This window comes from Heptranchias perlo, chromosome 16 (genome assembly GCF_035084215.1).
Source record: "Heptranchias perlo isolate sHepPer1 chromosome 16, sHepPer1.hap1, whole genome shotgun sequence".
In the NCBI taxonomy this organism is placed as follows: domain Eukaryota; kingdom Metazoa; phylum Chordata; class Chondrichthyes; order Hexanchiformes; family Hexanchidae; genus Heptranchias; species Heptranchias perlo.
In genome coordinates this window covers 23,291,416-23,317,846 of record NC_090340.1, presented here as the reverse complement: position 1 = coordinate 23,317,846, position 26,431 = coordinate 23,291,416, and the positions used below count along the sequence as shown (strand labels likewise).

Sequence of the window (26,431 nt, the reverse complement as noted above, 5' to 3'; positions counted from 1 at the left end):
CCTCTTAACCTGGGTATTAATAGCAAGAATTGTGAGCAGCGGTGGGGTTAGACAATTTAAATGTGTAGCTATAATATAGGAGCCTTTTGTGTATGAGTATTGTCCAGATATGTAATATCAAACGGTTTTCATAAATTAGCAGTAGTTATTTAATTAGTTACAAAAGTGTAGGCTTTTTATAATTGTGCAGTACCAGCATATAACCATCCACCCTATGTTCACTCCAAAACTCTGCCGTCCATATCCTAACTCACACCAAATCCTTCCATGGCCTCGCTCCTATCTCTGTAACCTCCTACAGCCTTACAACCCTTCAAGGTCTCTGCGTTCCTCAATTCTGGTCTCTTGTGCATCCCCGATTTCCTCCACCCCACCATTGGCGGCTGTGCCTTCAACTGTCTAGGCCCTAAGCTATGGAATTCCCTCCCTAAACCTCTACGCCTCACTGCCTCTCTCCTTTTAAGACGCTCCTTAAAACTCTTTGACCAAGCCTTTGGTCACCTGTCCTAATATCTCATGTAGCTCGGTGTCAAATTCTGTCTGATAACGCTCCTGTGAAATACCTTGGGACATTTTACTACGTTAAAAGCACTATATGAATGCAAGTTGTTGTTGTAATTAGTTTCTGGAACATAACTTGCTGCTTTCTCATTTTAGAAAAACATGTTAACCTTTTATCATTTCCTATTGATATAGTGACATTTTTTGTGGGAAAAAAGATAATTTTTCAATAATGAATAGAGTATCAGAATTGGGTGCAGTAATGTAGTAGTTTTGGTACTGGTCTAGCAACCCAGGGATTGTGAATTCAAATACCACCATGGCGAGTCGTAAATTCAATAAATCTGTAATTTGTGGGCTGGCACCAGAAATAAGATGACCAAGAAAACCCAACTGGTTCACTAATGTCCTTCAGGGAATCACCTCTACCTGGTTTGGCATGACTCCAGTCCACTCAATACCCTGTGAAGTGGAATAGGATGCCAGTCAATTGTAAAAGCAATTGTTTAGGCCAAACAAGGATGAACAATAAATGCAGCCTTGCAAGCATTATCCACATCCTGAGAACAATTTTTAAAAAATGTTTAGAGTGTTGTTACATATAGTGTAGTGTATGGATTTGTACTGGCTCAGTCATCAAAAGGACATTTCCAATGACAATTATTTATGATGTGGAGATGCATAGATGAATAAACCAGGACAATATATTCCTTTGACACGGTGCTTTCAGGTTCAGATACCATGCAATATTCTGTCAATAGTGATCTATTACCTTTCTTAAGAGTAGCTACTATACAAATAATATTATAACAAACATTTGTTGCATAGTGCATTACTGAAAAGTGGCAACAGGTCTTCCAGCTTTTTGTTGTCTATGTTGCAGAATGGCAATCTCATGATCATTTGGAATGCAAAATAACTGGAAAGCTCACTTACAGTATCTTGTCTCTCAGTGGATTACATTTTATTGTTAAAATAATGTTACATTTTTATTTTTTTTACTTAGAATGTGGTGTGCAGAGAATGAGGCAGAGGCCGAAACAGTTGACGTAACTGCAGAAACTGTTACATCAATTTCGTTTGTGGAATTGCACACAAGTTTTGAGGAAAAGGAAAATGTGTTAAATCATGTTGAACAAAAGGTATTACTCATCCAGTGGTTCAAATTCCTAATTTCAGTGTGAGTAAAGTCTCCCAATAGTATAGGAAAAATAGTGACAGTTTGGTTCAAATAACTTTTACTTATTTTTCTGTTTCTGGTGAAACCCATTCAGTTACTCATCCCACAAGGCTTTTCTTACATTTTAAAAGTTTCATTATTTGTTTTGTTGGAAATGTAATGAACACTTTCCTCCTTCAGTATTTTTCCTTAATACATCAACAGAAGTTTCTCCTGGGAAAAATATAGACACACCCCAAAAAAGCACAGCGTTACTTTAATCCGTTCAATGAGCATACTGGCATCCAAGTTAAGAGATTAAATGCATCTCTGAAAATAAAAACTTAACACAATTATTTACAGTGCAATGTATTGTAATAAACACAGTATTTCATGACAGCATCTTACTGCAGGGGTGTGGCTTTAAATTGAAGTATTGTACAGAATTGGGAAGGTACAAAAACCCTTATAGGTTCAGTTTGAAAATGGTGCTATCTGCTGGCACTGGTATGGAAAATTGCTCATCAAGGCATTTGTTTTTATTAATTATCCACATTTACTGTAGAACATATAAGTATTATTACTTTAGAAAAGATTTCTCATTCTGTGACAACATAAAGCCTAATGTACTAATTTCAAAAGAATATTTGTGGCAATTTACATTGAAAATCTGAATTCTACTTAATTATCCATACTACTGAGTAGATTATAGGTTACTGTATATTTTATCCAACAGATTTATTTGAAAAACAAAAATTGAACCTTACAACTACATAACTTGGACATGAGGAGTGCCATTATTCTCACTGTACTGGACATGAAATAAAACTTAATTATTTCACAGAAGGTTCATGACTAACAGCAGTTACATTGCTGCTAAAATATATTTTTTCCGTTGACTTAATTTTAGTAAAATTCATCTTAGCTTCATACTTTATGAACTGATGCCAATCATGTTTTATATTTGTAAAATTCAAGACAAATTAGGATGAAATGACTGTTTCCAGTCGTCAATACACTGTCTTTATCTCGTTCATGAATTTTTAGGCTATAGGATTGAACACTATGATTCTGTAAAGTGCTCTTCTAGCAGCCTGGCTGAGAACTAGTGAAATTTTCCAAATGTAGATAATAAAGTTCTACTGTCAGTGAATGTTGCCTTTATGCATAAAAGATATTCAGTTCTTATTATGTTGCAAAGTGTAACGATGTAGGCAGCTACTTTTATTTTTCAATTTGAATCTGCCAAACCTGTTTGTTTAGTTAAATTTTTGAGTTGGTGGTACATTACAACACTATTGTATGTACTTAAGTAAAGTATTTCTTGCCAATAATCACTTAAATAACTAACTCTTTGGTCTCCCAGGAACATGCTAGCAATGCTGTCACTGAACTAGATCAATGCAGAATGACCAGTTGGAGCTGGGGTAATAAGACAGCTCCTCAGACAAGAAACATGACCATGAGCCCAGCTCCTAAAAATTACAATGCAACTCTTTCACCTCGTAAAGCAAGAAAAAGTAAATTAAACGCATTTTTTGTTGGAGAGAAGCAAGTTGCTGAGAATTCCTATGCTTCAAGCAATGATGTATCTTTCGATGATTCAGAGAGTCCACCCAGAAAAAAAGCAGTCAAACCACATTATAATGGACAGACAGAAATAATGACATCAATGGACAAGTTAATTTCACTGGTTAAGGGATGGAAGAATACCAACATGGAGAAAGCTGGATTTTTGTCTTGTACTGGTTCTAAAGGTAAAGCACATCAGCCACATTTAATAGCACAGTTAAGTTCTGATCTTTCATAGAAAAGGACAGACAGAAATAATGACATCAGTGACATAATGGGAAACATTAGATCTTCCAATTCAGGTAAGAATAATAATATTTGGGGACCAGTTTAATACTAGTGAAATTTGTTAAGAGTGACTACTTAATTCTGCAGTGAAATCAAATTCAATCTGGCAAATAGATAAAGATAGTAAGAAGATATCAACTATATACTTCCCTATCATAACATTTAATCGCAGAGGATTCCAGAAGACATACTCTCCTTAGTGCTGATAACTGATTACAGTACATTTTTATTGCCACTTCAATATGGATCGTGAACAAAAATATATTTATGGTTGCAAAGAAGACAAGTGGAAAAATCTATGTATAGGGATAGATGCAGAATGTTCAGATTACAAATACAAGTTTTGTTAAATTACAGTAGAATGTTTGTGTGTATAGCATTCATATCTGATCTAATGTCTAAATTATTTATATTAGAAATAAAAGTTATTAAATTTACTAAGATTTATTTTTAATTCTCCATCAGATTTTAATATTACAGAGATGTCAAAAAATTGAAGTGGGTACAAGTAATTCCGTGGTGTTGCTCACAGATAACAGATATGATTTTGTTGTTTACTATAGTCCTACTAAATGTGAGTGGTTTGCCTATAGCCGTCAGCATTATTTCATGAGCGACTCTAGGTAAAAATATTATATATCTTTCTGATACTGAAAGATACAAGGCTTCTTGTAACACTATTTACATATCACATTACAAACTTCGTATGTAAGTAACTTTGTTAGGCACTCCCCAATCTCATTTATTTATTTATCTTTTTGCTGTAACTCCATGCTAAAATTGCAGCATTTTCTTAAGATGTATGTTTTATTTTATTCTTTCCTCCTTAAAACATTCCTTCTTTTCTAGGTAATTATTTTACATAATTCTGAATGATATTTTTTCTTTCCCTTATTTCCTACTTCCCTGGAATTTGCAGTTCTTGTTGAAACTGTAATTGATATAGCAGTGCTAAGGAGAATTTTCCCACGCTGCTGAGTTTCTAAAGACTATCACCTGAACAGGTGATCATTCTGCATGATTTGAGTTCATTGACAAATGAACTCCCATTGCAATGTTCAAAAAGAACATCAAAGCACCTCATAAATATTACCCTTTCACCCAGTCACAATCATCGTATGCCCCTCAGCAAAATGGAAAAAAACTCATTCCAAATTATATTGGTGTATAATTTTAGTTTAATGACTTAAACTGTATAAAAAGCTGCAAAACTGGTTTTCTTTAGTTTTCATCGTTTGTATCTATTAGTTGTTTGTATATTTTCTGCCTCCCTCACAGAACACTGAGTATTACTGTTCCACAGAAGCAGGGTGAAAACTACAACTCCTATTATGCATCTCGTTCCCATACACAGAATGTCTCCAAAGAGATAGTTCCTTGTCTATCGGATTGTCATATGACAGGGGTTGTCCTGATGTACTCTAGGTACTGTTCCATAGGAGCAGGGTGAAAATAATTCCAATGATACACCTATCTTTCTGTCTCTTTCACATACTCAGAATTGTCAACGGTAGCTGGAAATCTTGTCACCCGTAGCTGGAAATCTTGTCACCCAGGTCCAAGTGAAATTTCTAACTCAATACAGGCTTGACACAAGAGTAGACCTATCAGGGAAAACAGTTCTCAGGCATTTGAAATATTAATTAACTTGTCTGGGAATACTTTATGTGGGCATTTTTGACATTAATTAACCAATTTTGCTAGAAATAGGTGTATTTTGTAATGGCTGAGGACATATCTGAGCTGGCGCTTGAGGGGGATAGACTGAGTCATACTGTGTGTTGTCAAGTACTTACATGCCCCGATACAGTGGGGTGTGGCTCGGCTTCCTCTGGCACACCTAGAGAAAAAATGGGTACAATGGTGTCCATGCACAACTTTTACATTTGGTTGCCAGTAGGAGTGACGTAGTAAAATGGTGTAGTATATGCTTTGTTAGTGGGTCCTTCTGTAAATGCATTGTTTCTGTTATTGTGGGTTGTCTTCTCTTGCACCAAAATAGAAGTGAGAAAATATAACAAATATCACATTGTGTATGTTAACATGTACATGCAACGTTCAGCTACATTAGGAAGATTGTTTTGGACAGAATGCAAGTAACGGACATTTCAAGCTGAAGATTGGGGGTGTAAAGTATATTCTACCACATAATGTAAATTCAAGGCAAGGTTTGAAAGTACTTTAAGACAGTGTAAGGGGGAGGTACTTATAAATGTCATACATAATTAGTACAATGAAAAAATAGATGGCAATGGTGGGTTCTCTACCTTGGCTGATCTAGTAACTTCATGTCTTCTGCCCTTCCAGAAGAGCACTACATATAAATGAAATATACACATTTATAAAAGAGTTGTAGTACTGCCTTTTAAAATTATTAGTATTTTACATTCTCTTTTAAATTTGTTTATGGTGTGAAGATAAACTACATACCATAGTAATTTATATTTGCTGAAGTAAGGTCTTCAGATAAACAAGAACCCTGTCCCTGCTGTGGTGAACGTCTTAGGATTAAAAAATAACTGATTAATGGAGATTTGTTGTGATTTTCTAAGAAACAATGTTTATTGCCACACAGGAACTTATATGAGTAGCACATGTGCAAATCATCAAATCCAAAAGCTACATGTGTACAATCAGCTAAACCAAATTTTTATGTGGGAAAGAATGTCTTTTGGTGGACAGAAATTACTGTTGTATGTGGTTTATCTTTATATTCCACACAAACATAAAAAAGGTACAGTTCTAATATTAATGACAGTATCATGATTATATCGCAATTGTGTATATTTAGTAGCAAAAAATGGTTTATGTTATTATGTCCAAGACACTGTCACTTTGACATTGTGGTGTCACCAGCGTAAATGTAAACTTTGTTCCCATTGACAGTTCCCCATATAAAGGGTTTGGGATTTTTTTTTTGCTCCTAAGTTTTCACATTCACACTTACCTCCAGGCCAACGTTTCATATCTCTGGACATCCCTCCAAGTTGCTCTGGTGATGTAGGCCCGTGTATGTCCTAGCACTGCTCTGTTGACTTCTATAGGAGCAAGTGCTTTAAAGTGAAACAGGGCCAACCCAGAGCCATCTAACCCTGGAAAGTATGCAGCAGCATTAGCTGGTTCTTTCAGTCCAAAACATTGACTCATTAAAGTTATTTAAGCTTTCCAAGCTGCACATAAGTCACTGGAATGGATCTCAAGGGAAGCACAATATTGCGAAGAGTTGTACAATATTAATTTCTAGAAAGCTAATAAGCTGGAAAACAATTTTAAGTTAGTGCTGCTAGTAGGGATCTTCACCTGCTGACCTCGCATTTTGGAATTACAGGAGCAGTGCCCATGATGTTCCATCCATTATTGGCAATTTCCTGATATGCATAACTGGCGGGTGAGGCTCTCGGTTGCCAGTGTGAACTTTGAAAATCGACCCTATTGAGACAGAAGGGGAGTACTTTGAAAAGTGCTCCCCTCCATACTGCTCATGGGGTTTTTGTCAAGTCTGTGCCTAGTTGCACTGGATCACCTAGGCACAATGAATCTTGGAAAATTGGGCAAGTCAGAGTGCACGCCTATAAAGGAACCCTGCCCCTCCCATATCTCAGGAAAATATTCCATTTTTACTCCTTTAAGTAAAATGTGTTTGACGGTGTTTAATGGTATATCACAATACTGAGTTTTAATGGTATATCACAATACTGAGTTTTAATGGTATAGCACAGTATGAGCATTGTGCTCATAGTTTGATGATATTAATGTCTCTGATTTGTGTTTTACTCCACTATTCCATATTGTGAAAATAAATACTTCTGAATATTTGGGAGGGTGATTAGACTTGCACTTGCTATGAAATTGTTGCCACCATTTGGTTTCCAATTTGCCTTACAACTTAATAAATTGTTAAATGAATTGTTGCAGATTGAAATATGAATTCTGTATGTTGGTTAATTCCTGCATTGCTCATTTCACCATCATTGCTCTATCCTTCCCAGTCAGAAATCAGACTGAATGACAACAGGAAAATTGCAGCTTACAAAACTACTAAAAGTTGTCATAAATAGTGTGCCTTGGTAGCTGTGACACATTGTAGAAAACAAATGACTGAACTATATTCATTCACTTTCAAATTGATCATTATGAATCCTCAGATACATTTTGACTCTTTCAGTTTTAAAGTGTGCTCCAAGCATCATTGTAGTCACTTAAAAAGCTGACAGTGGACAACTGCATCTTTGTTGACTGTTAGGATAATCTCAATGTACATTGCAAGGTTTATTTAATTTAATACTGGTAAATTGCCTGTGGGGTGAATGAGTTTTTTTTTATATAGAAAATGGCAACAGAGTTGAGAGATTTCAAAAACCTGTTCCTCGGAGCCACCTAGTAGCAGGAGCCTACAACTAAAGTGTGACTGTTGACATAGCAGAATTGAATGGGAAATGTTGACAAAGCAATTTATAATGGTAAATATTGGTAAATGTGTGTGCCTTATGCATGATTTTTAATAAAGTATAGATGTTTGATTTTATAGGAAAACAATTTGATAAGTCAATGGATCATAATCATTTTGATGCTTGGCCACAGAACACTGGATTCATCATTAAAGTCCACCATCCTCTCCTGTTGGGAAATGATGGATACTCTGTCTTTTACACAGATAGTGTGTTATACATGAAAAATTCTACAGACATAGGTACAATATGACCCTCAAGTTATGAATAGAAAAGTTAACATTTTTGGTTTGAAGGATCAAACTGTAGGATGTTTTAGATGCACATTACTTTGAATCAGAAGAGAATTTTAAGTTATAAATTCCTGAAATCATACAACTGTCCCATTCCTAAAAGCGTGACATACTGTACAGAGCTAAAAGGCAGTTTTCTGACAGTTTGTTAAATGGCACCACACTATCGATGCAAATAGCATAATTCAAGTGTTGTGGGTTTATTTATTGGATGGCTTTCATCAAGCAATCCCTTTACACCTTTTAAACAAGGACTGTCAAGATGTAAATACTCCCGTTGTTGTATAATAATATTGTTGAACGCTGTTCTCATCATAACATAGTTTATCTTCTGACTTAGCATGAGTATAGACACGGGAGATCTGATAGTGAAAATAAAAAAAAGTGAAACATACTACCTGCACTGAAAAGATAACTAGCCATGATGCCATAGATTAGATGAAAGCCAGCATGTAATGTCCATTGTCTGCGAGTTTTGGCCAATGCAAGGAATGGGACAGGTGGCAAGTTTGAAAATGTCATTAATTCTTGATTCCGACTGGTCCTTGAGAAGAAACTAAAAAATGACCTTCTTGATTATCTTTCCTGTTTTATTATTTGGAGGATGAATAAGAAAAGTAACTCCGGTTACTTTTAAAGGTAGAGCAGAGAAGGTTAAGGGGAGATTTAATAAAGGTGTTCAAAATCATGAAGGGTTTTGATAGAGTAAATAAGGAAAAACTGTTTCCAGTGGCAGAGGGTCAATAACCAGAGGACATAGATTTAAGATAATTGGCAAAGAACCCGAGGCAAGATGAGGAGAATTTTTTTAACACAGCGAGTTGTTATGATCTGGAATGCACTGCCTGAAAGGGTGGAAGCAGATTCAATAATTACTTTCAAAAGGGAATTGGATAAAAACTTGAAGGGAAATAATTTGCAGGGTTATAGGGAAAGGGCAGGGCAGTGGGACTAATTGGATATCTCTTTCAAAGATCCAGCACAGGCATGATGGGCTGAATGGCCTCCTCCTGTGCTGTATCATTCTATGATTCTATTCTATGGAAGGGAGCAAACAGAATCTTTTATAGATAAAGGGACTTTCACCTGGTCGGGACCAGTAAACAGAAGTACATTATATGTTAATACTTCACAAAGAAATAATTCAAATTACTGTGCTGTCCACATATTGAGTGGGTGTAGAGTATGCCTGATGCTATTGCTATTAATTCAGTACTTTTTTTTTCTACCATAATCTAATTTATTTACATTAATACTTCTATTTTATTTTAAGGCAAGGATATGCTACACTGATTTGAAATATTTCTTTGCACAAATTATCTGTTTCCATATTTTTCCACAGCTGATGCACGATTTAATCCTTTAGAAAAGAGCCAAGTCACAGGTACTTATTTTTTATTCCAAAGGAAAATCTTCCCTTATATACCTGAAAGTGATTTTTTGATACTCCATGTTGTTTTATAAAGTGTTTAAAATACAGTATTTGCCTATTTTTCTTTTTCAGAGTGTGAAATCACTGTTTTCTCTTTGGTCCCTGATTCACCTATGCCATATACTGACTGTAGTTAAGAGGGCAGATGGGAATCCTGCTGAAAGACCTATGCCAATGTTTTCTTGCGCTGGTCATCACAATTAACATAAGAGTTGCCTCCCTCTCAGGTGGAAGGCACTTTGCCTCTCCTCAGACCACACATAGGGTGCAGATGAAACTATGAACTTAGTGGAGGCAGAGGGGAAATTGAAGTTGCATCTCTGTGGTGCCAAAGTTGCTGTTACTATAAGTAGCACCGCCAAGCTGTATAAATAGAATGTTTGATATTTGATAATTCTAAGAAGGCTGATAATTCCAGTATCTTTGTATTATTAGATTCAAAATATTTTAGAGCTCAGAAATACTTTTTTTTTAAAAACTTTATAGGTTTAGCGTCTCTCACTTTTAATTTATCGCATGAAGAAATATTTTACGCCAGGGAATGTAATCACTTTTTGACTGGAATCATCCTGGACTCATTTACTTTGAAGGATCCTCAACAAATAACATGGGAAATACAGCACCTAGTAAACATTCTTTGGGTATGACATATTAGTATTGTTTCTGCAATATGAAAAAGCCAGTTATCACCATTAGTTATTCTTTTTATGTTTTTGTGTTTTATTCTTAATTTAAAATTCATCAGTCCAGAAGTGGACATAATCCAGCGAGGAAATTATATTTAGATTTAACAGCATATTATGTAAGTGTCAACTAAGTTTTAAAATTAATAATGTACAAGCCATCAAGGGGATGTGTAATTTACAATGAAAGGGTTTTGATAGAGTAGATGGGGAGAAACTGTTTCCACTGGCAGGACAGCCGGTAACCAGAGGACACAACACCAACAATAATATAGCACCTTTAACATAGTAAAATGTCCCAAGGCGTTTCACAGAAGCGTAATCAAACAAAATTTGACACCGAGCCACATAAGGAGATGTTAGGACAGGTGACCAAAACCTTGGTCAAAGAGGTAGGTTTTAAGGAGCAACTTAAAGGAGGATAGAGAGGTAGAAAGGCGGAGAGGTTTAGGGAGGGAATTCCAGAGCTTATGGCCTAGGCAGCTGAAGGCAAGGCCGCCAACGGTGGAGCGATTAAAATCGGGGATGCGTAAGAGGCCAGAATTGGAGGAGCACAGAGATCTTGGAGGGTTGTAGGGCTGCAGGAGGTTTGAGATAGGGAGGGGCGAGGCCATGGAGGTACTTGAAAACAAGGATGAGAATTTTAAAATCGAGGCATTTCCGGACCGGGAGCCAAATTAGGTCACCGACCAGAGGGATGATGGGTGAACGGGACTTGGTTCGAGTTAGGATATGAGCAGTAGAGTTTTGGATGAGCTCAAGTTTATGGAGGGTGGAAGATGGGAGGCCGGCCAGGAGAGCATTAGAGTGGTCGAGTCTAGAGGTAACAAAGGCATGGATGAGGGTTTCAGCAGCAGATGAGCTGAGGTAGGGGCAGATATGGGCGATGTTACAGAGGTGGAAGTAGGTGGTCTTGGTGATGAAGTGGATATGCAATGGCAATATAAAGACAACGGCTTCGGTCTTCCCAATATTTAGTTAGACAAAATTTTTGCTCATCCAGTACTGGATGTTGGACAAGCAGTGTGACAAATGAAAGACAGTGGAGGGGTTGAGAGAGGTAGTGATGAGGTAGACCTGGGTTCATCAGTGTACATGTGGAACATGACTTCGTGTTTTCAGAGGATGTCGCGTAGGGGCAGCATGTAGATGAGAAATATGAGGGGGCCAAGGATAGATCGTTGGGGGACTCCAGTGGTAACAGAGCCATTGCAGGTGATCTCTGGCTATGACTGGACAGATAAGAATGAACCAGGCGAGCGCAGTCCCACCCAGTTGGATAATGGAGGAGGATGGTATGGTCAATAATGTCAAAGGCTGCAGACGGGTCGAGAAGGATGAGGAGGGATAGTTTACCACGGTGACAGTCACATGGGATGTCATTTGTGATTTTGATAAGGGCCGTTTTAGTACGGTGGCAGGGGCAGAAACCTGTTTGGAGGGATTCAAACATGGAGTTGCGGGAAAGATTTGGGAGGCGAAAACACATTCAAGGACTTTGGAGAGGAAAGGGAAGTTGGAGATGGAGCAGTAGTTTGCAAGGACAAGAGGGGTCAAGGGTGGGTTTTTTGAGGCGGGGGTGATGATAGCAGATTTAAAGGAGAGGGGGACAGTAGCTGAGGAGAGAGAACCATTAACAATATCAGCTAACGTGGGAGCCAGGAAGGGTCAGCAGTTCGGTGAGAATAGGGTAGAGAGAGCAGGAGAAGGGTCTCATGGTCAAGATGATCTCGGAGAGTGCATAAGGGGAATTAGGAGAGAAACTAGAGAAAGATGGGAGTTCAGAGCTAGGGCAGTGGGGAACTTTAGGGGAAGTTTGGCTTGGTAGCCTAGGGGAAGGGAGGGAAGCAGCAGAGGCAGCTGAATAGATGGTCTCAATCTTAGTGACAAAGATGTCCAGGAGCTCCTCACACTTTTTGGAGGTGAGGGTGGAGGAGGCAGGGGAGAGGGGTTTAAATAAGACAGTTTGTAGTGAAGAGAAGCCGGGGATTATCTTTGCATTCCAGGATGATCCTGGAATAGTGAGCAGTTTTGCCAGAGGAGTGCAGGACACAATAGTGCTTTATGTGTTCCAGTCAGATCTGGCAATGAATGGCTAAACCAGTTGTCCACCATAAATGTTCAACTCTGCGTCCCTTGGACTTAAGGGAGCAGAGATGAGGGCCGTACCGGGGGAACAACCAGGGTGAGAGAGTGTAAAGTGATTGGCCAAAGAACCAGAGGGGAGATGAGAAATTTTCTTACGCAGAGAGTTGTTATGATCTGGAATGCACTGCCTAAAAGGGTGGTGGTATCAGATTCAATAACAAATTTCAAAAGGAAATTGGATATATACTTGAAAAAGAAAAAATTGCAGGGCTATGGGACTAATTGGATAGCTCTTTCAAAGAGCCAGCACAGGCACGAATGGCACTCTTCTGTGCTGTATGATTCTATGAAAGGGTCTCCCTTCTAATCTACAAACACATTAACATTTATTTATTTATATATAAATAAATTTTATATATATATAATTTATTTATATATATTATTTCTTTATTTTATTTATATATATATTTATTTAATTATATTTATATAAATAAATAAAATGAATGACCTGGCTATCCCAAAACTAGATAAGGAAAGGCATTAAATGTCCCTGCTCAACTATCTCACCCTCTCCCCACCCAGACTACTGTCTATAATACAATCTGACCTTGAGACATATGTTATCCAATCATATACAACTAAGCCAACAGTTAATAATACTAATAAATGCGCCTACAAATACCATGTGACCAAAACTTATAACTCAACCAACATGTAAAACTCTGAATAACAATTTTCTTTTAATATCAAAACCTAGCTATTCAGTTAGGTATGACTTGTACATTTATTAGGTATGTGGTCAGAAATCAGGGTGTTGACCCTGTCCTTCATTTTGTCATCAGTTGAATAGATATTTTATGTACATAGCTGTACTTTGCCAAAATACTAAAACATAGTAATGCATCCTCAATTATACAATATTTTCATTCTATAGAAAAGTCATTTAGAATGTTCAAATATATACTGATAGGAAAATGTTTATATTTCACCACAGTGAATTTGCAGGTCAATGAACAGTGTTCTGCAACCTATTATAATCACGCTTACAGAATAATGTAACTGAATGAGTCTCAGTTAAGAAACAACTTATAAAACCCAACTTTTTGTATTTTAAGACAGAACAAATAACACCAGAAAAATTTGTGTCAAAGTTGCTAAATCTAAAGGCCTTCAAGAACCAAAAGCAGTCACATGACAAGCTGGTTAAATGGTTAACGGTAAGTAATAGACATTTGACCAATTAAATAAAAGGAAATTCAACTGAGTTTAGAATCCTAATCTTTTACATCATTAATTTATCATTAAGATGAAGCAATTGCTGTGTCAGCCTTATGTCTGTTGTAAACAATTTTAACACAGTAGGAAAGAAAGATCAACAGATATTTAGTGAGCTCCTAACCTTGGTTGATTTTCCAGATACCAATTGCCCTCAACAATTCAGAACCTCACGAGGGTCAAATTAGGAGTGGAATTCATGATACCTGTGAACATGGGTCAGACTGTCCAGCCCTACTGGTTGGGATAGAGTGCCTGAGTACAGTAGTGGTACTGAAGAGGGATCAAAGCACCTGGAAAATTGCATCTATAACTTAGAGTACATTATTCATTTAATAAGTTATTTGAACAATATTTATTGACCAGTTAATATATTGAAAAAAGTGCTGGAAATACACAACAAATCCACAGCATCTGAAAAGACAGGATAACATCTGCGGTAGAGACTTCTCATCACAATTCTGACAGGTCCACCTAATATTAACCTGTCTTTTCTGTTTTCTAATGATGATTGGCCTGCTGTTTACTTGCCAATTTCCAGCAGTTAAGTTTTCTTTTTATTTAAACATTGAAATATTTATGTTGGCACCATCTAAATTTCCCAATTCCTGGAAAACTTACTCTAAGCATAGTTTTGCTGAAAAACACTTTGAAATTTGTATGTGGAGCATGCCGTAGCCATTACTTATAAAGCAGAACTATGGAAATATATTTGGAGTATATCAATAGAACTAAAATTAAACACTACTTCAGTCCAGATTTTAAGTTGAAGCTGTTCAGCTTTCCAGCTACAGTTCACAATTTTCATGACTGAAATCATTTTTTTCAGTGAATACAATCAGCGTTTACAGATTTAAAAAGCATCTCCACATTAGTAAAGGTATCATTATTCTAAATGGTTTGTTAAAAGCAAGTTGTGTTTGAGGAAGAGGGTTAGAATTACATAGACTGTACAGCACAGAAACAGGCCATTCGGCCCAAAAGCTCCATGCCAGTAATAGGCATTGCTCAGATTGGAGAAGGAATTTAAATGGTGTACTCTAGGAATTAATGCTGGGTCTACCTTTATTCTCTGTATATATAAATGATTTAAACTTAGGGAGCACAGTATTAAAATTTGCTGATGACATAAAAGTGGCAGGCAGACTACATAGACAGGTTAGTAGATTGGGCAGACTAACACATGTAATTTAATGTGCATAGATGTGAGGGAATATATTTTGGGAGAATAAACAGGAAATTGGATTATATATTCATTGGAAAGACATGGAAGTGAGTGGATGAACAGACACCGTGGTATACAAATACATATTTCCTTGAAAGTGCAAGGGCAGGAAGTTAAAGCCATAAAAAAGGCCAATCTTATTTTTGGTTTAATAAATAGGGGGACAGAATAAAACAGTAAAGAGGTGATGATAAATTTGTATGAGGCAATGCTTAGGCCAGTTATAGTATTGTGTGCAGTTTTGATGCCCCATTGTAGAAAGGATATTAAAGTCACAAAGAGCATATAGCTACTTTTTACCAGGGATGGGGAACTAAAGTTATGAAGAGAGACTTAAGATACTGGGACTATGTCCACTGGAGCAGAGAAGGCTAAGAGGAGATTTAATATAGATTTTTAATATTATGAAGGGTTTTGAATAGGAAAAAACTATTTTCTCTAGTTGAGTTAGTGGCAAGGAGGGTCATCAATTTAAAATAATTAAGAGTGCAAGGAGGGAGATCAGGAGAAATTTCTTCACTTAGAGTTGGAGCATGGAATTCTTTACTACGGGGCATAGTCGAGGCAGAGCCTATTGCATCTTTTAAGGAAAAAGTGGAAAAATAATAAGAGGAAGATACAGGGTAGAGGTGGGGAGAGCAGGCAGATTGCTCTGGCAATCCAATTATGTTCCTTAAACGTCTACAAGATTTCTGCTGTGATCCCTGGAAAAATTAAATATTGTAACTGTGAATCAAGTCTAGGAACATAGTGTTTATTCACTATAATACTTGTAGCAGCAATTATTTAAATATTTCTGAACAGTCAATAGGTATTACGGTATAAATCCATTTACTGGTCATGTGTGTCCTTCATTTAATCATTTCATGTATTTTACAATGGAAAGAAAACTAATGTTTATAAGGATTAACTCAAACTCCTTTATTTTTATTTCATTACCAAACACTGTGGCATGTAAATTGAAAAAGGGTACAAAATAATTAACCAGGATTCAGTTCTTAAAATACAAATGTTACAATAACATGGCATGTGTTTATGTTTTTCCAGTTGACACTGCCATTTGCTCAGAAGTATAGCCACTGCATGGAGCTATTGTTGAAGAAAGGATATTATAAATCTCTCTCATTTCCTGTGTTAGGAAACTAATTTGAAAAAAGGTCAACAGAAATGAATATGAACCCAATTTTTATTGATTTCACGAAATAATTGTATGCAATGATTCACCATCAATATTTTGAAACTGCGTGGCAAATTTTAGTGTAATTTGAATAGTAATATATTTAATGCCAGATTTGTTTGTTTAGAAAACTGGGCTCCAGGAGATGAAGATCTGAAAAATATTTTTTGTGGTCAGTGCAGTGATAATCAGTCCAGCCCACCCACACCTTCCGTTTTCATCATCACTGTGGAATCACATGTATTGGAAGGCGAACACATAGAAAAAGCACTTTCTATAACAGTTACAAAATACAGACCCTGACTAGTTTTTCACAAGGTTGGTCTGTACACCTTACCTTGTATAAAATCAAATGTAATTTCAGTTTTGGCCACATGAAATTACTTTTTTGCAGGATTGGTAAAATCTCATGTTAATGTATTTATTTATTTTAGCTAAATTTTAAATATATTGGTGTTTGGATCAGAGAACAGAATATATTAGTAAAAAAAACAATATTGTGACTGTTATTCCCTCAGATGCGTAGCTTTGAGAGATACCAATATCTGTTGGCGATTATGACAATTTTGGCAGTGAATGCTACCTACGTGAAAACTCGATGTTAAGCTTACAGTTCATTATAATTTCTCATACTGTCACTTTTAATGAAAATCATTCAGCATGTTTATTTTTGTGTAATGGAGTCTTTATTATACAGTTTAATTGCTGTTTGAACATGCAAAATGTTTGCTGACACAACCTTGCAGCTCGCCTTAGCTATGGAAATGACCCTGTGTCTGGAATCTGGGACAGGGATTCCGGCCTTGGCTGAAGGCCTCTGCCATACCTTTTTCCTACGGAGCAGGGCTCCAGGAATTTCCAGGCCTTAGGGTCCAAAATTCTGATTTTTGTTTTGTGGTGCAAAAGTGGTGTAATTCCAGAATAAGAGTAAGAAATTTGGGGCATACGTCAGGCTGTCCGGATCTGGAGCTAGGGACACACTTATCATTGTGGAGAAGATGACCACAACAGTAAATTTTTATGCAACTGGCAACTTCTGCTATATTAGTCAAGTTCCAGCCCATACTAGCATAAATTTACTAATGGCCTGTTTGTTAATTTGATCAAGTTTGCTACTGGACGGAGGCAAATGAAATTGCGTGCTATCTGTTTTTACAAAGCAGCAGGATTTCCCAGGGTTGTAGGTGCTAGACGATCTTCAGTTGGTTGATGGCTAGGGTCCTCTTCTGCCACGTTTTCCACCTGTTTAGTGGTAATCACCCTATGCATACAAGATTGTGTTACAATTATCTTGGATATCTGGGCCAGCCTGTACTGAGTGCTTCTTCTGTGCCCACCTGAATTCCTGAAGAACAGCAGACAGGGAGTGATGGCCAGTGGTCCTATTTAGTCAAAGCTTCATCAGAGTTCCCTCAGTTACCACCCAAAAATGGCAGATGGGGTTCAACTTTAACTCAAGTACATAGAAAAATAAACAGTGAAACTGCTGGGTCAACATGTAGCTACTTGATGCAACTACCAAGCAGACTCCTCTTTAAGGAACAGGAGCCAACATGGCTGAATGGGACAACCATCCCATACCCATTTTTTTTAAAAACAGGAGCTGAGCTCCAGCAGAGCTGTTCAGGTGCTGAAGCCAGGTGAGAGCATGAGGCTCTGGTGAGCCAGTACATGCCTAGTGTGCAGACCCTCAGTACCATAGATGCTTCCACACCATCTCACACTGCAACAGCTGCACAGCAGGCCTCAGCACCTGACAAAATGGGTTGTGAATCAGTTTCCTGAAAAACCTTTAACTAAAATCTACAACCTTAAGTCAATTAAATGATAATTTCACACAGTTCAAATTTTATAAGCCTGAAGAAACACCCAATTTTTCAATGTTATTGCTTTGTTCATTTTTACTTGCTGTACTTTTTCTTTTGATAAAATTGTTGCAACTTGTAATGAGCAATATTTCATTATTCAAGACCTGTGAATAAAGTTCAAACAATTAGAAACAAAGCAGTTCATGTTTATTAAATACAGAAAATGCCCATGTGTAAGAAGAGTATATTAAAGTCGACAAAATGGGATAATAGCACATGTACAATCTTATCTCAGTAACTTAAATCAATGTTATTTTCTATCAGATTAATGAAAGTAATTACCAATGGCACTTTAGTGATTTCCCTGTTGTGTTGGTAATTAGTATAGGAAAAAAAAGTTATTCATATTTCTTTTCCTCCCCAAAAAACCCAGCACCACTTGTGCTAAGTACATTATTTACAGAAACAAAGAAACATTTCTAAGTATTCCATTTATTTAGTGAGATAAATGCTCTACGTTAAACTGTTGAACAGAAGCTGCAAAACTCCTCTGTCTTCAGTACCTCTGTTATAGTCTCACTATTTCATTTTATTATTAATGCTGGTCAATAGGCTACTCTAAATCTTTTAGCCATTGTGACAAAAGATGTTTTAAGTTGTAAAAGTAACTCGTATTCAACAAATATAATTTTTTTAAGTATCCCACTAAGTGTTATCTACATGCACCAAATGCAAGACACTAGAAATGTCTACCAATAGCTAAGTAAATTGTTCATCATAAGAAATTTGATCAAACAGACCAACAAAACACAAAGTTTGCACAGAAATGTTAACTAGTATTTACAATATTTGTCTAATTGTACAGTTAAGGTACTGCATTATGTTATCTACTTAATAGCCAAAATGAAGAATGTCATGTCATTTGCCAAATATGTGAACTGCTGCAAAAAAATGGAAATTCCAATGGTCAAGGTCTCTGGGCAACACAGTCTTCCTAGTTACTAGAATGGAGTCACTGCACAAAAATTAATAATGGTTTCGAAGGAGTACCAAATTAGGTTCCATTTTGGGGTGGTGTATACTGTACGAGGAAAGCTGCTTGTTCTGCTCTTCACCAGCTGTTTAAAGGGTTATATTTGCTTTCCAATAATAGATGGAATACGACAGATCTGTATCAAATCTAACAGAAAAATAAATGTGTTAAAACAATGCATCAGATTACAACTACACTGATATATATAACAATTACCAGAAAAGACAAGGTTTATTGAAAGAAACAGTTTGGTGAATTTTGTGCTCAAAGTGAAGAATGTTAGTGCTCAGAAGTGAAAAATGGTAACTTTGTTTCCAATTGCCAGCAAATATCTCATTAGCTCTTTAGATGAAGAGTACAACCACATCTACTCTGCCCAATTGTGCTTTAAGCCCTCTCTCAGAAGAGCTCCTCTACTGTGCCAATGTGACATTCCCATTTCCTATATAAGACATCCTGCAGCCTCTCAGTGAAAATGTCAATTTAGCAATCAATTATGGACTGGTTTGTACTGTGGGAAATTGCTCACTGGGAACTAAGCCGAGACTGAAAATCATTGCAATTAAGACCCTTATTAGTCTTTACAGAATGGAAACTTCCACCTCTTCAATTTGAGTTGGATTCAATCCTAGGCTCATTTATCTGATCTACCCCATAATTTTAGATGATGTAAAGAAATCCTGTTGATAAAATTCTGCTTGGAGTGTGCAGGGAAACTCTGACTTGATACAAAGCAAAGCAGCACAGATAAAAAGAGGGAAAAAAACAAGATGTTAGAAGCAAGTTTGGACCTTAATTTTAATCCTAACCCTTCTTGGTTCCCACTGGATTTGAAAATGTTGCTGGGCTCAGATACTAAAGTAAGAGGATTTCTATCGTCTTGATATTGTATACTGAAGATTTTTCACCGAGGTAAACATAACAAGATTACACTGCTTGAAGCAGTTAATACATGGATTGTGTTTAGGTTGACAGACTTCTATTTTGAAAGCTACGAGCAACATTCTCAAGTTCTTAAAGAATCGCTAACCAAGTTTTCTGTGCAGTGTGTTATCAGGCAGACACAGCATCAAGCTTTCTAGTTGGAGACATAATTTAGTTATAATGTGACATTTTAGCATTAAAAATACAATGACAAACAGCGTTGCAAATTTAGCAGTGAGGACAAACAGAACAGCTAGCCTCTTTTCTACCTGAGTATTTGCAAACTTCCATCATAGAACGTTTATTGAACTTGCACAAGGGCTGTTTTATACCAAATTACAACAATCAATTTCCCACTCTATTGCACTACCTCACTGCCAACATACAAAAGCACAGGTAGACATCATAAAGGGAAGTTTCAATTGTACTTACCAAATTCTATTTCATTAAATAAATCTTTGGCTCTTTGATTTAGGGAAAAGGTTATATTAGTTTATTACTAATGACTACCACCAGCTGGAAAATTGTATCTGTGTTGCCATTAAGATTGGATAACAAAGAGGATTTAATCCCTTCCTTGCTTCCCTTTTTAAGTTTTTCTTTATTTCATTTTAATTTTATTTTCACTGTATCCATCTTAGCCTGTGTCATAGTTTTTCAATGAGCTTCTGCAAATATTCTTTACACATTTAAATATTGCAGTTTGCACTCATTTTTTAAAAAAAGGTGTACATATGTTTTAAATAAAGGATTTGCTTGTAAATATAAAGACCCTCTGCCATGAGCTACTTTCACAATAACAAAATAACCTGGGTATCAAACCATTCCATTTATTGTATGAATGGCATTTTAAGCACATGAATGTAAATGAGAATGTAAATGTAAAGGAGAGTCAAGATTCTAGAACTAGGGGACATAGTCTCAGGATAAGGGGTCGGCCATTTAAGACTGAGATGAGGAGGAATTTCTTCATTCAGAGGGTTGTGAATCTTTGGAATCCTTTACCTCAGAGGGCTGAGGATGCTGATTCGTTGCATAGATTCAAGGCTGATAGAGATAGATTTTTGGACTCTAGGGGAATCAAGGGACATGGGGATCAGGCTGGAAAGTGCAGTTGAGGTCGAAGGTCAGCCATGATCTTACTGAATGGCAGAGTAGACCGAAGAGCCATATTGACCTACTCCTGCTCCTATTTCTTATATTCTTATGAGAAACAAGACTTCCCTAGGCAGTGAAACTACCACAAATTCTGTATAAATAACATGTAATTTCAATGTACTCCACTTTCATTCCATTGCCAGCAGCTTAACTGCATAAAAATCTCCTCACTTTTCACCCATAATTTCTCCATGTCAACATAACCCACTTAAATAGATTTAGATGCAGAAATTGCTAATGTGCACAAGGATTCCAGCCATCAGACTGATTACATTCCATTTATTTGAAGATGAAGAAGCTCAAGACTCATAAGGCAGAGAGAGGAGAACCTTTGAATGACTCCCCTTTGTCTTGGCAAATGCCTGTGAAGTGTAGGCTTACAGTAATCAGCCATCTATGATAATTAGGGAGTTTCATTGTATTTCATTTCAAGGAAAAGCCGTTATATTTTAAATTTCTATGCATCGTCTTTTCTTTATTGGGGGGCAGTCTGTCTTTCATTGGGGTGGGGAACTGCAAACAATCTCAACTGTTTTAATAGTTTATTCAATCACTTCAGGCCAATGGCAGACAATTACTGGCCTGAGGAGGCTCCCTCATTATCTGTCCTAATAGCTCAGCTATCTGAAACAGTTATGTTCTGTAAGTACCTAGTAAGATAAATTGGTACTAGATAAGTCAGGAAGCCGGTAATAAGCTAATGTTTTAATTGCAACTTATCTACCTGCTTATAATAACAGAGAATGCTACAAACACTCAGCAGGACAGGCAGCATCTGTGGAGGTGACCTGCTTGTTTATGCAGATGAATGATCGCTAACATCCATTGGTTAGACACTGCTGGCATTCTATTGAATAGTCTTAGATCTGGAGACATTTCCTGTGTCCAAGTTTCTGTATAATAAGCAGCTTTGCTTCCGGAAGGTATATTTTGAATTTTCTTTGCTCCTGTTTGAACTTCAAAAGGTACTAAGAGTAAATCTCAGGTAACATGTGCCAGTTCTTCTGAGGCCATCAAGTGGAAGGCTAGAGAGTCCATAGGAGAAGAGTCAAAGAACCTCATGTAAACCTGCTGTTAAGGGAAGCCATCGCAGGGCCAGCATTTATTAAGGGAATTAGCAAAGAGTTGCAGTTGTTTATTGTTTTCTAAATCTGAGGAGGAATAGTTATGTTCTGTAAACCATTACAATTTTCTGTAGCATTTATTTGCTACTCTTTATCTGTTGCTTGTAATAAATCTATTCTATAGTTTAAAATATTACTTAAGAAACTTTTTTGGGTGGGTGAAAGAGAAGCTATTTGAGGGTTAAAGAAAATAATTTACTGAACAAAAAAGCAAGAAAGCAACACCTCACTTACTCAGACAAGGCAGGATAGAGAGCATAACAACTCTTACACCATTGTGGATGGACTTATGGTAATTTGATCAGATTTCTGCTGAGGAAAAGTAGAAAGATAGATTAGAGAAAGCAGTTAATGACCGACACCAAAGAAAGAGAATAGGAATGAACGTCACAGTTTCACGCCATCAGTTTCTTCAGGTCCAAGATAAGCAGCACAGGAAGCATTAATAGAGCAGAAGCACACAAGATGACTTGGACACCAGGCCTTCAGCACAAGCAAGTGGAACGTTTTTTTTTACTTTGCATCTAATGACAATACCGTAACCCCAACCTTCTCTCCCCACATTCTGATATTACCATTCTCAAATCATGTAAATCTCACCCAAGATCATCAAATTACAGTGACTACAACTTCCCTGGGTGTTCCAGATTAAAGGCCTGTACTTCAAATACCTAAATGCATTGCTTGGCTGAGCACTAAAAGGAGACAAATATTTAAAAATTGCATACTTTTCCAAAATGTAAACAAAAATTATATTCTGTTAATTAGTAAGAAAAAATCTGACCCAGGCAACTATAGGCCCATTAACTTCACATCAATACCAGGGTAAATTAATGAAAGAGTACTTATACAGCAATAATATAAAAAGAAACAGCATGGATTTAGAAGGGGATGGCGTTGCCCAACAAACCTCAACTTCCTTCAGGTCATTACAATAAGAACAGATAATTGGAGTGTCTGATTCGTTTCTTTGTAGCTTCAGAAAGCATTTGACAAAAGTTCTACAGGAAACACTTAAAAGACACAGGAATTCTGGGTAGAATTTGGGACCTGGATAACAAGGTGTTTTGGAAACAGAGTATTAGTGTTGGGTGCAATGCCAAACTTGGTAGGAGTGTGGTATTTGGTGTTTCTAAACTACATAGATAGCCTCAACGTCAAAAGCAGTTGTAAGCTTTGAAAAATTTTCAGACTAACATTAAAATAGAAATTAATTATTTGCATAAAGATCCCTTAAGCAATTGGGAGACAAAGAGACAATGAAACTTATCATTGACAATTATGAAGTATTACACATTGGAAGGAAAACAACACGTCGCATAAGTAGGCAATGAATAGAACAGAATTAGCATAGGGAGATTCAGAAAGGAACCTGGGAGCAGTAGTGGACTTATCAAGGTCAATGTCCTGACAATGTAGCGAGGCAATTATAAAAGCTAAATTATGGTACATATTGGCAGAACAATGAAGTACAAGTGTACAGAGGTTATGCTAAGGCTTTACAATGTAATGAACAGACCATACCTAGAATTATGGTGCTCAATTCTGGTTATCACACCGCAAAAAGGATATATATGCATTGGGAGAATGCAGAGAAGAACAACAAGAATTATCTCAAGTGTAAAGGGGATGGTTTGTGAGGAAATATATTAAGATTAAATTGTATAATCTAGAAAGGGGTCCCCACTGAGGTTTTTTTTAAAATTCATTCTTGAGATATGGGCATTGCTAGCAAGGCCTGCATTTATTGCCCATCCCTAGTTGCCCTTGAGAAGATGATAGTGAGCTGCCTTCTTGAACTGCTGCAGTCCATATGGTGAAGGTGCTCCCAAAATGCTGTTAGGTAGGGAGTTCCTGGATTTTGACCCAGTGACAATGAAGGGTATATATCCAAGTCAGGATAGTGTCTGACTTGGAGGGGAACTTTGGAGGTGAAGTAACTTGGATGTAATATAAAATATTACATGATATTAGTACAGTAAACCCAGACTATCACTCAAAGCTAGTCAGGGTAGCAGACCCAGAGAACCTAAGTTAATGAAAATTAAATTTAAAATAGGTATTAGAGAAAATGTCTTTATTCTAAGGATGGTAAATGTTTGGACTAATTTGTCAGATAAGTCAGTAAACAGCAAGATAAAATGCAGTTGGTTATTAGGCTGGGAGAGTTAGGGTACAAGAAGGATAAACATCAATGGTCAGATAGCCTTTTCTCAGACTTGATTATTCTTGAGAAAGATGCCTACCTAAATTATTGAACTCTAATCAATTCTAGACCATGTTTAGTTAGCTCCCTGTGTGGAGCACAGCAATGAGTTCAACTGATAACTCAGAAAACTCGACATGCATATTTTGGGCATATAGGAGTATCTGCATTTATCAGTTTTCCAATCACAACATAGGACCAAACCATTATACAAATGAATATCATTCAATGAGGTATCTTACAATTTGTAAAATTTTTGTTCAGCAGTATTTGTTAACAATGCAGCTTATTTCACCCATTGTAGGTTGTATCTACACAATTTGTAGTAGGTATATGAAACTTGAAAAATTGAAGCATTCGGCATAACTACAAGACAGGATCAGCTGCATAAACCAAGGATGAATGTACATACAATACATACCGCTGAAATATACTGGCTGTTAGAGAATCGAGGCTTGTCTTCCAGTGGAGAGGTGATACTAGAGCTGTGCTTGGATCCCGGGAAAGAATATGAGGCAGATATATCAGATGGAGATCCTGCCTCTTCAGATAGGTTTTCAGGGAGGAGACTGGAGACGCAGCCACTATCAGACCCACTAGAACCACTACCAGACATGCAGTGGAAAGAAGACTCTGAGCTTTCAGTTGCTTAAAGAGAACAGGAAGAACATTAATCAAATCAAAGTTTGTAGCAATTGCCCAAGAAGAATACTTTTTTGAAACTTCTGCAGGATAAAGCTTTAGTTGGGAATGTAAACACTAACGTATTTTACTTTTCCTTTAAATAAATAATCAGACATCTCATTGTAAAGCCATGAAAAATTACTGGATCTGTGTGGCCCCTCGAATTCATTCATTATTGACATAATTGAATGCGTTTGCAAAGTTATTTAAATGCACACAGTATTCATGTGCAGCTATGGTTATGAGAAAATTACATTTTGTTTATTAGCTATATTCAGGCTGCAGTAAATTGAACAAATTTATAAATAAGAACTTGTTTGTAATATCACTAATATTTAAAATTTATTCAGCTGGTGTATGATAAAGCAAACAGAATAAATAAACCTAATTTTTAATTATGTAATTGTGTAACATTTTACGTTACATAAATTCAGCAACAACTAGCATTTATATAGTGCCTTTAACATTAGAAAATGTCCCAAGGTGCTTCACAGAGGCAGAAAGAAAAACTGATGCTAAGCAAATGGAGGAAAGATTAGGTGGCAGGACAGGTTGAGATAGCGATTAAAAAAGCATACAGGATCCTGGGCTTTATAAATAGAGGCACAGAGTACAAAAGCGAGGAAGTCATGATGAACCTTTATAAAACATTGGTGCGGCCACAACTGGAGTATTGTGTTCAGTTCTGGGCACCGCACTTTAGAAAAGATGTAAAGGCCTTAGAAAGGGTGCAGAAGAGATTTACTAGAATGATTCCAGGGATGAGGGACTTTAGTTACGTGGATAGATTGGAGAAGCTGGGATGGTTCTCCTTGGAACAGAGAAGGTCAAGAGGAGATTTGATAGAGGTATTCAAAATCATGAAGGGTCTAGACAGAGTAGATAGAGAGAAACTGTTCCCATTAACAGAAGGGTCAATAACCAGAGGACGGAGATTTAAGGTGATTGGCAAAAGAATCAATGGTGACATGAGGAAAAACTTTTTTACACAGCAAGTGGTTAGGATCTGGAATGCACTGCCAGAGAGGTGGTGGAGGCAGATTCAATCATGGCCTTCAAAAGGGAACTGGATAAGTACTTGAAAGGAAAAAATCTGCAGGGATACAGGGATAGAGCGGGGGAGTGGGACTAGCTGAATTGCTCTTGTGTAGAGCCAGCTCCAACTCAATGGCCTCCTTCCATGCTGCGATTCTATGGTGAAAGTGGAAGACGTGAACAAATGATTTAAGGAGATGATTAATGTTGGAGAAAAGGAGTCTGGGGTTCTATTTGTCCTCCACGACGTTCCTAGATTCATGGATGGTTTTGGCAGAGGAGAGCTTGATCTGGTCGAGCCAATTCTGATGGTGGGTG

General features: G+C 36.9%; 2 protein-coding genes across 4 annotated transcripts in view; one reads left to right on the top strand and one right to left on the bottom strand.

The window, feature by feature from the left end:
- LOC137333412 (BTB/POZ domain-containing protein KCTD19-like) overlaps positions 1 to 9,830 on the top strand; it is a 49,506-nt gene extending 39,676 nt beyond the window's left edge. The window contains exons 11-16 of the mRNA XM_067997564.1: positions 1,508 to 1,643; positions 3,027 to 3,417; positions 6,096 to 6,254; positions 8,049 to 8,210; positions 9,604 to 9,645; positions 9,766 to 9,830. Of these exons, the coding sequence (XP_067853665.1) occupies positions 1,508 to 1,643; positions 3,027 to 3,417; positions 6,096 to 6,254; positions 8,049 to 8,210; positions 9,604 to 9,645; positions 9,766 to 9,830 (955 nt within the window). The remainder of the gene's footprint in view (positions 1 to 1,507; positions 1,644 to 3,026; positions 3,418 to 6,095; positions 6,255 to 8,048; positions 8,211 to 9,603; positions 9,646 to 9,765) is intronic.
- An 8,333-nt stretch (positions 9,831 to 18,163) lies between these two features.
- The window catches only part of plekhg4 (pleckstrin homology domain containing, family G (with RhoGef domain) member 4), a 211,178-nt gene continuing 202,910 nt past the window's right edge, over positions 18,164 to 26,431 (bottom strand). Inside the window, exons 22-24 of one of the 3 annotated variants that reach the window (XM_067997802.1) lie at positions 24,816 to 25,042; positions 22,423 to 22,500; positions 18,164 to 19,129 (exon numbers count right to left, since the gene is read on the bottom strand). In XM_067997802.1, the coding sequence (XP_067853903.1) occupies positions 22,456 to 22,500; positions 24,816 to 25,042 (272 nt within the window). In that variant the 3' untranslated portion in view covers positions 18,164 to 19,129; positions 22,423 to 22,455. The remainder of the gene's footprint in view (positions 19,130 to 22,422; positions 22,501 to 24,815; positions 25,043 to 26,431) is intronic. The other 2 variants (XM_067997803.1, XM_067997804.1) reach the window with 2 other exon arrangements.